Consider the following 15,166-nt stretch of genomic DNA (forward strand, 5'->3'; position numbering starts at 1 on the left):
AAAAATATATTAAAAATTTGGTTGACTTTCAAATTTCACATGTGCCATATAAATTGAGATAAAGTAAATAATATATATTATTTAAAAATTATATTAAAAATATTATAAATTATAATATTTAAGAATTTAAAATATTTAAAAATTAAATAAAAATTTAATTGACTCTCCTAATTTTATTTATATAAATAAATTGAAACAAATAGGGTAATATATGTTGGGCCCGTGCTTGCGGGTTCACTCTTCTAATATAGTAGAAATTCAGCAGAAAAAGCCACGTTAAATTTTAGTATATTAAAAGTCTAAAATGCCCTCAACATGGCGGCTTCAACATAGCATTAAATGGCATTAAGCCGCCATGTTTAGGGGTGCTTATCGGGCGGATTGGACGGATTATTATGTTTAACGGTTTGACTTAACGGTTATCGGCTTTTAAAAGTACTAATCCGCTAGCCAACCTATAAGATATCGGTTGGATTGGTATCGGATTAGCAATTATCGGACGGTTATCGGGCGATGTATCAGTGGTATGATAACATGTAACAACAATATAATCAATGTCATATGAAAAGTTGTGAACAAATTAACAACAATATATAGGCCTACAGGCTATAGCCACTTAAACTTCACACTTTCACAAATATACAAGCCTATAGAAGTACAAAACAGCCCATTGCAGTCAAGATTCAAGAAGAGTCCTGACATTATCAAGGAAGTCAACAAGAAGCAAATGGCCCCTTCACACTTCAGAGGTTCATCCATGTGTAAAACAACTTGTCAAAACTGACTCCAAATTCAACTGTCCTTCATGTGGTTTTTGAGCTTGCTTCTCAACTTCCATGTCATATATACTACTAGCAACAAGACTTGAGAATACTAATGAACCAGCTGGGTTGGCAATAGTGAGGAAATTGTAAAAAGCCCCAAAATTCTTTAAGCCAAACAATTCAGAAGCAGTAGCTGGCACAATCGCCCAATGAGCTCCATAACCAAGTCCAACCAAAAGAGTACCAATGTACATAGCTCCAGGCCAACCCATGGCAAAGAAGAAATGACCAAAGGTCATCACGACTTGGGCAATTGCCATAGCTGCATGTCTTGGATATGCATTATCCCTGTTTGAGAAGGTAGTGCAAGAAATTAATGAGATTTGAATATTCATGATTAGCAGTATCTGAAACTGAAAGTCCCACCATAATCTATCATCTATTAAATACCATTCAACTAGAGCTAAAAAAATTCCTAAAAAGAACAACGTATAAAACTGCAAATAAAAGCAAACAAAAATGCTGAAAGCAAACAAAAACAGATGAACAAATGAAACAGATAATGAAACAAATAAAAGCAAACAAAAATGCTGAAAGCAAACAAAAATATTGTATTTATTTATACTGAAACAGATAATGCGCAAACACTTCTCAAATGAACAAAATAATAACTAAAAGCAAACAAAAATGCTGAAATAAGAAACAATTATCTGGTTCTGGGCAGCGAACCTGAACTCGAGCAGAAAGATGAGAACATATACATTTATATGTCAACTACAATAGGCGTAGGATATTTTCCAGCACTGGCTAAATCTGAAGAGAAAATTATCATAATGAGTCGTGTAATAAGTATAAACCATGTACAATAATAATATACAACAAATATAATAAAAAGTATCATTACCTTGTTCAAGCTGTTCGAGATTATCAAGATCTTCCTCAACGCTAACAGATTGTTGTAATTTTTCACTTCGAAGCCAATCTTGAAGACACACTAGAGCTTGCACTAAATTAGGAGTCAATGAACTCCTAAATGAATTAAGAAGACGTCCTCCCGTACTAAATGCAGATTCAGATGCTACACTTGAAACTTCTGTAAAATGATCCCAAGCAGCAGACCTTTTTCTCCTTCTTTTAGCACTAGCTGACAGAGTTATCTCAGCATGACTTGCTGCATTTGAAGCCTCACTTTCACCTATCACCTTATCACTTTGTTCAGCCATGCTAGAAGAATAAGAGTTTAAGACTTTGCGTCCCTGTATTTCAATTAACAACTCAAAAATAAGCTAAGATATGGATAATCAATTTTGTATCAGTAGTTTAATAATGTCAAAATCAGTGAAGCACATACCAAAATTATCATAAATAATCAAAGCAGATGCGAAGTCGATTTAGCACAAAATACTGCTTATGCCACTAGTTACAGCTCATGGTTATTCAATGGAATTTCAGACTTCAGTTCATATATACTAAGAGCTTACACCTGGACAAAAACACTAAGCATGCCACTCAAAATAAATAACAGCATCCAAATATAACCTGATGCATCGAGATAAACACAATGGAGATTTCTAAGATGAAGTTCATAGTAAGGGGACGTCCAAACAGTAGAGCAGATGCTATTCCAGTGAAAATAGTGGCGACAGTTGATGAATACTTCTTCAGAATTGTATCTGCAAATGTAAAAACAAAGTTATGATTAGTTAATGCTTTTAGTTAATACATTTACAAGAAAATACAAACAACCGTGGAAAAATGAAATCTGCATGTTGCTCACTACCAGAAATGGGACCTACCTTGTATGAGCTAGGAATCTAAATTCAATAGCACATGCAAAATAACTAAAAAAATTCAAGCAATCCATGCTTGGCGCGCAGAAATTGGACAAATTTAAGGAGAAAAAAGCTCGAGTCCCACATACAACAGAAATATAAAAACACCAAAAGTTTAGGGAATATAAATCAGATGGTTAGACAAGATGTATACACGGATGCATCTTGTCAAGCGCAAATAATAAGAGGCAGATTTACGCAATAAGAATTCACATACATTAAAAGTAAAATCAACAAGAAGTTTCAGAAGACATACTCTCGATAATTTCTTTTTTCTTGATCAGTAAATCCAAAGGTTGAAGCTCTAAAGCTCTGTAGAAGAGTTGATTGTTGAAGACTTGAAGTTCTAAAACCTAAACTCCTAAAGTAGGCGGAACTTCCTATTTCCCAAACCCTAAAGACTAAAGTGGGCGGAAGAAGAAGAACTGAAGAGTTGGACTGCTGAATGAACAATGAAGTAGTCAAGTTAGTAGGGCTTCTAGTAGAAATGGGCCTGCCTATTTAATTAAATTGGCTAGGCCTGTTTAATTAAATGGGCTTGGCCCTTATTTTAGGTTTATAAATAAAAATTATCAATATTATATATATTTTATATGTTTAGGGATAAAATATATTAAAATATAATAAATTCTTAACGGATTAACGGTTTACCCAATAACAAAATTGAGTAATCCGTCCCCCACACCGATAAGTCGTTAATTATAAAATTTAAATCCATTCTCCATCCGCTAATCCGATAACTCAATACCAATAAGCCAATAAGCCAATTTTGCGGTTGGGTTATTAGTAGCGGACGGTTTTGAACAGCCCTAGCCATGTTGATACCAATTCCAATCTCTCTCTTCTAATATAGTAGAAAAATCAAAGAGCACATGCAAAAGTGATAAGGTTAAAACAGAATTAACCAAAAAAAAGAGAATATAAATACAGTGATGTATGATGACGTAAGCAAAGAATATTTTAGTCCACCCACTCAAAATTTTTTGTAATCATTTAAAATTTATTAAATATAAATTTATAGAATGATTTAATTTATATTAAATTCAAGATATATTAGTTCAAATAAATATTTTGGATTAATAAAATTGGGTCAATTATTTAAGTTCAATAAATGTGGATTTAATTAAAAAATCTAAATTCATTGATTTGGGCTATAAAGATGACCCCACTTTGTTAAGCCCGATATCATCTCATCCTAGAGGCCCACTTTCATGCCACGTGTCAAAGTTATGTGACAATTCAAGTCAAATTAAATAAGTCACTAGAATTATGCCATGTGTCAATGTTATGTGGCGATCCAAGTCAAATTAAATAAGCCACTAGAATTATGTCATGTGCCAAAGTTAGGTGGCAATCCAAGTCAAATTAAATAAGCCACTAAAATAATGTCACATGTCAAAGTTATGTGGCAAACTAAATCAAATTAAATAAGCCATTAAAATAATGTCACATGTATATGTGACATGTTCTGACCAATCAAATTAAAGCTCTTCACCAAATAAATCTGATTAGTCAGTTCAAACCAACCAATCAAATCGCACCCTCATACCACTCCCTACAACTATAAATAGGGGTCCTCATTATTTTCAGAGTTTTTTTTTTTCAAGAACAAGAAGCAAGAAGAGAGCTCGTGGATCAAAGACCGCAAATTCTCTACAAAGCTACAAAGTTCAAGTAATCAAATTCAAGTTCAAGTTCAAAATCAAGAACGAAGAAAAATATCAAGAAGATCAAGATCAAGTTACTTGTTCATATTTACTGTTCGTCATAACCATACAAGTGTTCGTGACGAATAATTCAAATCCAAATTTGAAGACGAAGATTTAAGATCAAGCTATTCAAGCCCTTGACTCTAAATCAAATTCAAGTTCAACGTGTTTCATATTATTTGAAGAATCAGAGAATTATCATAGAGATTGTAACACGCACTACATTTTGAAATTAAATATTACACTTTGTTACTCCAATTTTCCGGTCTTAATTATTTATTTTTCTCGACTTGAAAATTTGTTGTTTACAAGTAGCTACAGTAAGATTCTTTTCTATTCTATAGTAGCTAATTATATTATTTCATTTGAAATCAACGAGATAAGTATTAAAAACAATTCTAAATTTAACGTAAATTATTACTTTAGTTCTTCGTCTGTTATTAGTCTTAAAAAGACTCATTTGTTTGATTAGTAAATTTAAAAACACCTATTTTATGCCACATCATCCAATCACGCGTATATGCAAAAAATTTCTATTGTAGATAAATATTATAAAAAATATATTTAAATAATTAAAATGCTAAAATTTAGCAATTAAAGACGAGAACAAAATCGATTTTAAAAAAAATAATTTTTTTTGTTACCCCACCCCTCCAATCCCAAAATCTTTTAGAAGATTTTTTTAAAAAAAATAAATTCTTATCCCACACCACCGCCTATCCCGACTCCCCTACCTCAACTCCCCAACCCATCCTTAAAAAAATTAAAATTACTATTAAAATAATTTTTTTTTTACCCTATCCCCATCCCCACACCCTACCCCACTTCCATTCCACCCGACCCAAAAATAATTTTTTTGGGGGTTGGTTGGGTAGTGAGGTGTGGGTTTTGGTACTGGATAGGGGGATGAGGTGAGTTAATAAAACAATCTTTTTGAAAGAAAAAAAGTTTCTTCTTTTCTTCTTTAATTGCTAAACTCTTAACATTTAATTATTTAATTTTTTTTTTTTTTGCTAAATATATCTTTGTGTATGCAATATTAGAAGAAAATCTCACAAATATGCTTGGGTGGATAACAGGTGGCATAAGAGGTTTTTTTCTAAAATTCACTCAATCAAATAGAGAAATATTTTTAAAATTATAAATATTTAGGGGACTAAAATAATAATTTATGTCAAATTTAGAGGTGTTTCAATACTTATCTCTAATTCAAATAACCAAACAACCTTCTAAATGTAAAAGCAGATTTATTGACATGATACCTATCTTAATACAGGAAACTCCCTCTTATAATATACCAATGAATAGAATTCGTGTCATGTACGGGTCCAATATTTATTCATAAATTTATTTTTTAAGTGATGTTAATTTTAAATAACTTTGTCACTTTCCGAACCTATATCCTCAATGTGGTCAGACTCTCAAAAATCATTGTTAGTTTCAAGCGAATTCTTGGCCTGACTAACTATAAAGAAGATAGCTCAATATGATTTGCGGAAGCATTAAGTAGATGAGCATTTGAGACATTTAAAGAAAACTTAAAACAGTTATCTGAAAATACTTATCAATACAGAAAATGTTTCAAGACATTCGAAAGGAAATGTTAAATGGACTCTCTAGATGTGTACATGAAGCCTCTACTAAATTGATGATCGGTGTCAGAACAAGACCTCCGGCTACCCCAGAATCCTAATGTCTATTAATACTGGAATAAGCATAATGAATGAATAGAGTCCCCCAAAAGCAAGGAGGTCTCACTAAAATTGATGGATGAGTAATCTCAATGAAATGCATGTTGATGATCCTGAATACATGTATCTCCATCATGAAAAGATTCAGCGTCGAATAATGTCAGTACATAGAATGTACATTATGTAATATAGCTGAATGAAACAAATAAGTGAATTGAAAGACAGAACATAACTCAACTAAAATAAGACATAAACATGAAGTAAAAATCATTAAGCTTTATAATAAAATAAGCAATAGAAGAAAAACATTTAAATACGATAACTTTACTTTCTCAGGGAGTTTCTCTAATCAACAACCATCACTATGAGTCTCGTGATAATACAACGTCCTACCTACATTGCCAGAACCATCCTATACTTTGACGGAGCATAGGATAACAAATTTAACTTATGGATTCATCATCTAGCATTCCTTCTCAGAGACAAGTGAGGACTCGCCCATATTACGGCACGATTTTATCCTACGGTGGTTACGTAGTTTATGAGGCTTTGATTTATATGAACTCTTACCTAAATCAGTGCTCAATACTACTCCCAAAATATGCAATATCAATAATGCTCGTATAACAATCTGTGTTGAGATAATACTCATAAAGCCCTCTTTAATGAAAACTGATCTTTATTTCACTTTACTTTACTTGAATGAAATGCTTTCTTAAAATCATTTATGCTCTTCTCAAAATAGTATCTCTTTTCTCAATGCAAAATAATACAATTTGATTCCTTAAAAACTCTTTTAAATGAAGTTTTGAAAGTATCCCTGAAGTCACTTTAATTTTCAAAATTAATGCATGAAATTATTTGCACAAAGGCTTTTAATCAAAATCTCAATAACTAGGGTTCATGTGATTAAAAGCATGAACAATAATTTAAAGAAATCAAATATCACATAGTACCACAATTTCACTAAATAAGAGAATCAGAATTCATCATGCAAAACACAAACCAAACTCAGAATTCATGGAGTTTTTGGGTAGAATTCTAGAATTATCTTTTTACTGACTGAATTTCGATGTAGGGCATGAGAATAAATTTAGTCCAACACTATGAGTAGCCTTACATACATAGAAGGACACGATTCTTAAAGAGCTTGAAGAACACACTCGAAATCCTAGCATTTTCTCCTCTTGAATACTTACTCTAAGTCTTGGAAGTGATTATGAGGGAAAAGGAGTCGAATGACACTGATGAGGGACTTAGTTGTATCCCAAAACGTCAAGCTTGGACTTGGAAAGAGAGCTGGGAGGAGAGGAAGACCCAAATACCCTTTATTAAAACTGGAGAAGTCAAGTACAGGAGGTCCATCTACGGTCCGTAACAATTTTTATGGGCCATAGAAGCCACTAGTTGAAGCTGACTAAAACTTGGGGGTTCTGAAGTTGGGGTCTACGGACCTTTTCTACGGCCTGTAGAAAATTCTACGGTTCATCCATAGAAGAGGTACTGAGAGATGAATTTCAAGGCTTTGACCTACGGACCCATCTACGGTCCGTGTATGGTTTCACGATTCGTACAAGGACTCGTCCTCTGTACTTAAAATTTTTGAGTCTTTGAACTCTTTATATAGGCACTGTCTAAGGTCTGTGGTGACTTTCACGAGCCGTAGACATTGTTCGTAGAAAATCAAAAAAGGGGAAAATTTTTACTAAGTTCTATATATGAACTACGAGCCTTATTTTCATCCCGTGATTTCATTTACGGTCTGTAGATACTGTTTGTGGTTCTCAACTTCAGCAGAAATTTTTAAACTTTTTCTGGGCTTTTCTGTTATGATTTTAGTTAGGATTTTTGGGATGTTACAAATTTTAAAATATTTTATTAGGTGTAAAATGAATATACAATAAATATTATTAATATTGATAAAATTTAAGTGGTGTTGATTAAATAATTTTAAGTTTTTGCTTTAAAATAAATTATATATATATATTTGTGTGGCAGTAAATCACTTCACTCTTTTTTCTTGAAAATCTAATGTGAGGAACCCATTGAGATGTTTATAATTAAAATATTTTTCTTCATCGATCGTTGATTTTTTACTCACATTTATAAAATTTACACAAATATCAATGATATTCAAAATAATAAAATTATAACTAAATGGTACAAATTTAGAATGAAAAGGCATAACTAAAATGAATTTCAATAATTTCAAAATAAATAAATTATACACTGTTTAAATTGAAATGGAAAAAAATATTCAGCCTCAACTTCCTAAGCACTTTTTTTGTGTTATGGAATTAAAAGAAGCATGTAATAGTACTATTATTAAAGTAAAAGAAAATGTTTACTGTAATGACATTTGGTATTAATATATTAGCTTCTAATAGAATCAAAGCATGTGACATGACCCCACATAAAAACAAATCTATATAACCCAAATATTAGCAGAAGGACAAAGTAGTCCAGATATAAATATAGTTGATGTACAGTGTCCAGTCAAATTATTCTATTAAAATCAAATTACCCGAATACCCTTAAGGCCTAAGCAGACATGTTGGCAGAGTGGTGCCTGCTTAGGCCTCAATTGCTCTTATATAAATAATAAATAATAAGAGAGCAGCCTCTTATATAAAAAAGAGAATGTATTATATATATACACACATGAAAGACAGCAACACATACAAATATTAAACACCAATCTACCCTTTAAGCAGCTGGTTAAGGGGGTATTTGGATAAAAAAAATTTAAGTGATTTAAAAGTCAAACATCAAAAGCTAAAAATAAGTTGCTATTTATTTTTGACTTTTTTTTTTTTACTTTTTAAGCCAAAAGTAAAATTAATTATTTTGTGTCTTTATCAAACATTTCTAAAAATTAAAAAATGTTTAAAAGTCAAAAACACCTAAAATAAATCTATCCAAACACCATTTAAGCTTAGATTTTTAAAGACAATCAAAGTAAAAGTACATTCTTAGAAGTATAAATGTACAAGCCCGTCAATGCAAACACTAAGGATCTGTTTGAAAAGCCACTTAGTAATTGAAATTAGTGTAATTATTAGAGTAGTAATTATCAGTCTGATAATTACACAACCTAGTAATTACAATGGCGTGTTTGTTTGTCAGAATGTAATTACAATGTAATTACAAGTCTACTGTTTGGTTGCACAAGTGCAATCATAAGGTTATATTGAATTTTAAAAATCAAAGTTAATCATTTAAAATTTAAAAATTATATTAGACAAATAAGGATATTTATAAATAATATTAAATTAAATATTTAATATATATATATATATATATATTAATTAATTAATAAACATATGTTCTTAACTAATATTATAAAAATAATTTAATTATATTTTTTAAATTAGTATATTTTTTTAATCATAAAAACTAAAAGTATAAGATTTTATGAACATTATGAAATGTATGTTTGACAAAAATGTTAATATTATAAATATAATATCATAAAATTATTAAAACATTTGACCAAAAAATAATCTATCAAGTTTAACTAAAAAATAAATGGTTTGTAATGTGAAATATCAAATCAGTACTACTAAAACAAATGAAATTGAAAATATGACATAAATTCTAAATTTAAAACAAAAACTTTAACATAATACTCTTATATCAAATTTCAACACAACGTACATAAATATGATCTAAAAAAAAAGAAAAACATAAGTCTATAATCTTATTTAATAATGAATTCTACTTTAATTTAAAAATTAGAATACTAACAAAATTATGCAAATAAAAAAATAGAATAATACATAAATAAATAATTTGAAAAATTACATGAAATCATATGAAAAAGTAAAGGTTGAGAATGAGAAGGAAATAAAATATAAATAATTAAAAAAATAAAAATTACATTCTTAGAAAATATTAGAATAATAAAAATGTTTTTTTAAAAAATAATAGAAATAAAAAATAAATTAAAATAAAAAAATATAAATATAAATAAAAAAAGATTTTAAAAAAGTTTCATGTAATTACATGGTATAATTACACCAATTCCTTACCCTTCCTTCGGAATTGAATAATGTAATTACTCTCCTTTAATTACATCCAATTCCTTTTTTACCAAGTAATTACTTGGTCTACCAAACATGTCAAAGAATGTAATTACACTCAATTACACCAAATTTCAATTACATTATGGCTTTTCAAACATGCCCTAAAGAAAACCCTTAAAATACCCGTAACCAAGGTAAACAAGTAGCTCATCTCTCCCTTCTGTAGAGGTAGTAAAGTAATACTTTCTCCGTTTTAATTTATGTGACTCATTTTTATTTTTATTCAATCTCAAAAAAATAATACATTTTTGATATATTTAATAACAATTTAAATTTTAAAATGCCCAATTTATTTTTAATAAAATAATTTATAAACACAAATATTTATAATTTTTTACCATAAAATTTTATTTTTTTTCTTTTTTTCTTTCATAAATTATGTGTCAAATTAAATTACATGCTTCACATTAAACACATAAGGAGTAGTAATTATTAAGCATTTCAAGCTAATGAACAAGTCTTGCTAGAGAAAAGTCAAATTTGGCTAACAAATGAATTATTTTTATTTCATGCACCTAAACGTTAAAACACAAATTCCTTAATTTTCAAGTAATTGGACTGAGTCTTCGTGTGGAAATTTCAAACGAAAGCTGCTACTAAAACACACAAATCACTTTCATTTTGAATTAATTTTAATTGTGGCTCCACCCCCGCCTTAGCCTCTCGTAAGTCTGTAGCTATTTTCTTTTTCCTATAAAAAAGAGAGTAATGTCCTGAAATTGAATACTTGAAATTCCACAGATCCGGCAAGTCTTTGAGGTATTTCTCTTCCTACCAAGAGTCTGTTACTCTTTTCTTTATTAACATGGGAGCTGGTGGCCAAATGTCTAGACCAATGAGTAAAACTGAACAAAAGATTAAAGTGCCACTTTCCAAACCCCCTTTTATACTTAGTGAACTCAAGAAGGCCATTCCTCCTCACTGCTTTCAGCGATCTCTCGTTCGCTCCTTCTCCTACGTTGTTCGGGATCTCACACTAGTCTTTGTCTTGGGCTATATTGCTGCGAAATACTTCCACCTCCTTCCATCCCCATATTATTACCTAGCTTGGCCTATTTACTGGTGTGCTCAAGGTAGTGTTTTCACTGCAATATGGGTCATTGCCCATGAATGCGGCCACCATGGCTTCAGTAATTACCAATGGATAGATGACACTGTTGGTTTTATCCTCTACACCTCAATTTTTGTGCCCTACTTCTCTTGGAAATTTAGTCATCGTCGTCACCACTCCAACACGGGTTCCCTTGAGTATGATGAAGTGTACGTGCCTAGGCTTAAATCCGAACTAAGATGGTTCTCCAAATATTTTAACAATCTACCAGGACGAATAGTTGCATTTACCACCACACTCACTATTGGCTGGCCTTCTTACATGGCCATCAATGCCTCCGGAAGACCTTATGATCGTTTTGCAAGTCACTATAATCCATATAGTCCGATGTACAATGACCGTGAGAGGCTACTAATCTACATAGCAGATTTAGGTCTGATTGCATTTATTTATATGTTGTATCGTATTGCTATGGTACAAGGGCTAGCTTGGGTTGTATGCATGTATGTGGCGCCCCTCCAATGTATGAACATCCTTGTAGTGGTACTCACTTTTTTGAACCACACTCACGCATCAGTCCCACATTATGATTCTTCCGAGTGGGATTGGCTAAGAGGAGCTCTAGCTACGATAGACAGAGACTGGGGTATACTAAATGAGATTTGTCACAACGTTACAAATACTCATGTTTTGCATCATCTCTTCACAGCCATACCACATTACCATGCTGTGGAGGCAACCAAAGCTATCAGGCCATTACTTGGAGAATACTACAATTTTGATAGTACCCCAGTATATAAAGCAATATGGAGGAATATAAATGCGTGCATCTATGTGGAAAAGAATGAAGAATCTCAAGACAGAGGAGTTTATTGGTATAAAAACAAACTCTAAAAGCTGAATGTTTACTTACAATTTGGCTATATGTTAATCCTTAATCTGTAGAGGTTGAATTAAGGTTTACTTATAAGCTTGTAATAGTTGTGTTGTTGCATTTCGAAATATATCATATGTTTCAATAGCCTGATTATAACTGTAACTATAAGTTACGCTGAGTACAATGGTTAATTATCAATCTTACCAACACAGAAATTTCTCACAATCTGAATGTTGTGAAGTTGTTGTATATGTGGTCCCTGCCTTTTTTTCCCCTTCAAATTCTTTTTTTTTTAAAATGGATTTTTCTATTGCATAAAAAGGGAGTCCACCCATTATTTACAACTCACAGATATTTATCTTCCATTACATCCCCTAATACGTGGCACATTCCTATCCTCTAAGTTCTGAGAGTTAGCACAGATATGCCAAAAACTCATTAGCAATGTAGCTCATCTTCCTAAAACGCGTCTCTAGGTCTTCATCCTTCTTCGTTTCCATTGTTTGTGAAAATGATGAAGAGGCCAAATTGATGATGGTTCCCTTCTGATTTGCTTCCGATCTAACTGATTTTTGAGTTTTTTTAGCCCTGCATGTGTGTTTGTTCCCTTCAAATTCTACAAAGTTTCCTGGATTGCTTTATTTCGTTTGAAGTTTTTTTCTAGTTGGGGTTCTCAGATCAAATGTTTACGGGAAATGATTGAAATACAAAGGTCTCAAGTTGTTGCTTCTAGTTCATTATTTGACAAAATAATTTTGATTTCGGCTGAAGAATATGCAAAATTCTCTCAATAAAAAAATTTATTACATGAGTCTACATTAGTTAATACCTTTATTGAGTCAGATAAAATATGTCTTGTCACCAATTCAAATAATAGGTGATCGTTTAGGTGCCACAAATCACATGAAAGATAATCATAATAGTTTTCTAACTTTTAATCACTATACAAAACAACCTATTTTTTTTTACTGTAGATGATGGATCAACTTGTGTTAGTGTTGGATTTGGAACTGTGAAAACCAACCTCCTCCATTCCTCTGTCATCTGTATTAAGGGTGTGTTTGGTATGAAGGAAAATGTTTCCCGATTTTCTAATGTTTGGTTGACTTAAATGGTTTAAAAAATATTTTCCAAATCAGTTTATTTTCCTCAAATTCAAGGAAAATGACTTTCCTTAAAAAAGTAAGGAAAGTATATTACCAAAATCATTTGGAATCTCACACCTCAATTATTCATCCTAACTTAAGTCTTGAGTATCGATTTCCAATACTAATTCTAAATCTGACTCCTAATGCTCAATTCGAGACCCAACTCTTGACCTCAATTCGAGACCCGACTCCTGAGTTTCAAATTGAGTCGAGGTAGGGGTCAGGTCTCTATTCAAGGTCGGGTCTCGGGTCGAGTGTCATGGTCAAGGTCGGGGGTAGTGTCTCAAGTTATGTGTCAAGGTCGGGGTCAAGTCTCGAGTCAGGGTCATGGTTGGGTCTTGATTGTGGATTAGGTCTCGATTTAGGTATCGGGATTGGGTCTCGGTCTTGGGTCGGGTCTCGAATTAGTCGGGATCGAATTTTGACATTAGGGCTAGGTCTCAAGTGTCGGCATCGAGTCTCGAGTCAGAGTCGGGGTCAGGGTAGGGTATTGAATAGGTGTCGGCATCGGGTCTCAAGTGATGGAGTAGGGTCTCAAATTGGGATCAAGTCTCAAGTCGGTTGTCAAAGTTGAGGTCGAGTTTCGAGTTGGCATTGGGGTTGAGTCTCGAATAGAGTGTCAGGGTCAAGTCTCGTATTGAGTGTCGGGGTCTGGTATAGGGTTGGTGTTAAGATCGAATCTTGGGTCGGTGTCGAGGTTGGGTCTCGAGTGTCGGCATTGGGTCTCGAGTCGAGTGTCAACGTCGAGGTCGAGTGTCGGGATTGGAGTTGGGTCGAATGTTGAGGTCGGGATTGGATCTCAGGTTGGGGACAGGGTCAGGTCTAGGATTGGTGTCAACATCAGGTCTTGGGTGTCGGGGTTAAATCTTGAGTCGGGATCGATGTTGGGTCTTAGGTCGGGGTCGGATCTCAGGTTAGGGTTGCAGTTGGGGTCGAGACTAGGGTTGGAGTCAGGGTCGGGTCTCAAATTAGGACCGGAGTCAGCATTGGGGTTGGGTCTCAGGTGTTAAGGTTGGGTCTCGAATCGAATATTGGAGTTGGGGTTGGGTCTCGAGTCGAGTGTCGAGGTCGGGGTGGGGTGTCGAGGTCGAGGTCAAGATCGGGTCTTGAGTTAGGTGTTGAGGTTGGATTTCGGTTCGAAAGTTGAATCTTGAATCAAATGTTGGTGTAGAGGGTCAAAATCGGGTCGGGTTGAGATAATGTCTCGAGTTAGGATCGGGTCTCGGGTTGGATTTTATAAAAAATATTTTTCAATCATCAATCATACTCTAGAAAATAGTTTTCATTCACTAACTAAACATGAGAAAATAAGTTTGAAACCAACTTATTTTCCAAGAAAACATTATCTAGGAAAACATTTTCCATTGAAAATATTTTTCTTCATACTAAATACACCCTAAGTCTATCAAAAATTGACCTTTAGTTTGATTTATGTTAGTAAACTTACCAAGGACCTTAATTTTTATATATCATCCTTTTCTAATCATTGTTTGTTTCAGAATCTTAAGACGAATCAGGTTATTGGTAAATAATATGTTTTTATGATTTGTACATTCTTGATGAATGAGAGCCTTGATTTGTTCCCTGCTCCACTTTCATGTCTCTATTTGAAACACATTATCGATTGGGACATCCTTCTTTGCCTCTACCGAAGAATCTTTGTCCCTAGTTTTAGAATATTTCTTCTATATGGAGTCTAAGTTATATCGATTTACAAAACAACATTGCATCTTTGATAATCCCAAATTGCACATATGAAAATGTATAAAATAGTAGTTGTCAACTATAGAATCCAAACGAGGTTGAGGTCGAATCCTACAGAGAATATGATGAGAATATTACTCTTTGACGTAATAAAAACAAATGATCTTTATTTTCAAACATAGTGAGTAAAGTAAATTTCTAAGAAGTTTGTTTATAATGCTTAATAACTAAATATGTGATTATGTTTTAACAATGAGAATGTGAAACTAAGGTTGTGTTTCACATTTCAGGTCGTTACTTTGATT

The 15,166-nt window shown here is 32.6% G+C and overlaps 1 protein-coding gene across 1 annotated transcript; it reads left to right on the top strand.

The window, feature by feature from the left end:
- The first annotated feature begins 10,798 nt into the window (after nt 1–10,798).
- Nucleotides 10,799–12,212, top strand: LOC129871090 (delta(12)-fatty-acid desaturase FAD2-like). The gene has a single exon (XM_055945962.1). The coding sequence runs from the start codon at nt 10,887–10,889 to the stop codon at nt 12,024–12,026; it is 1,140 nt and encodes a 379-aa protein (XP_055801937.1). The 5' UTR covers nt 10,799–10,886; the 3' UTR covers nt 12,027–12,212.
- Nucleotides 12,213–15,166: the final 2,954 nt, after the last annotated feature.

This window comes from Solanum dulcamara, chromosome 10 (genome assembly GCF_947179165.1).
Source record: "Solanum dulcamara chromosome 10, daSolDulc1.2, whole genome shotgun sequence".
Taxonomy (NCBI): domain Eukaryota; kingdom Viridiplantae; phylum Streptophyta; class Magnoliopsida; order Solanales; family Solanaceae; genus Solanum; species Solanum dulcamara.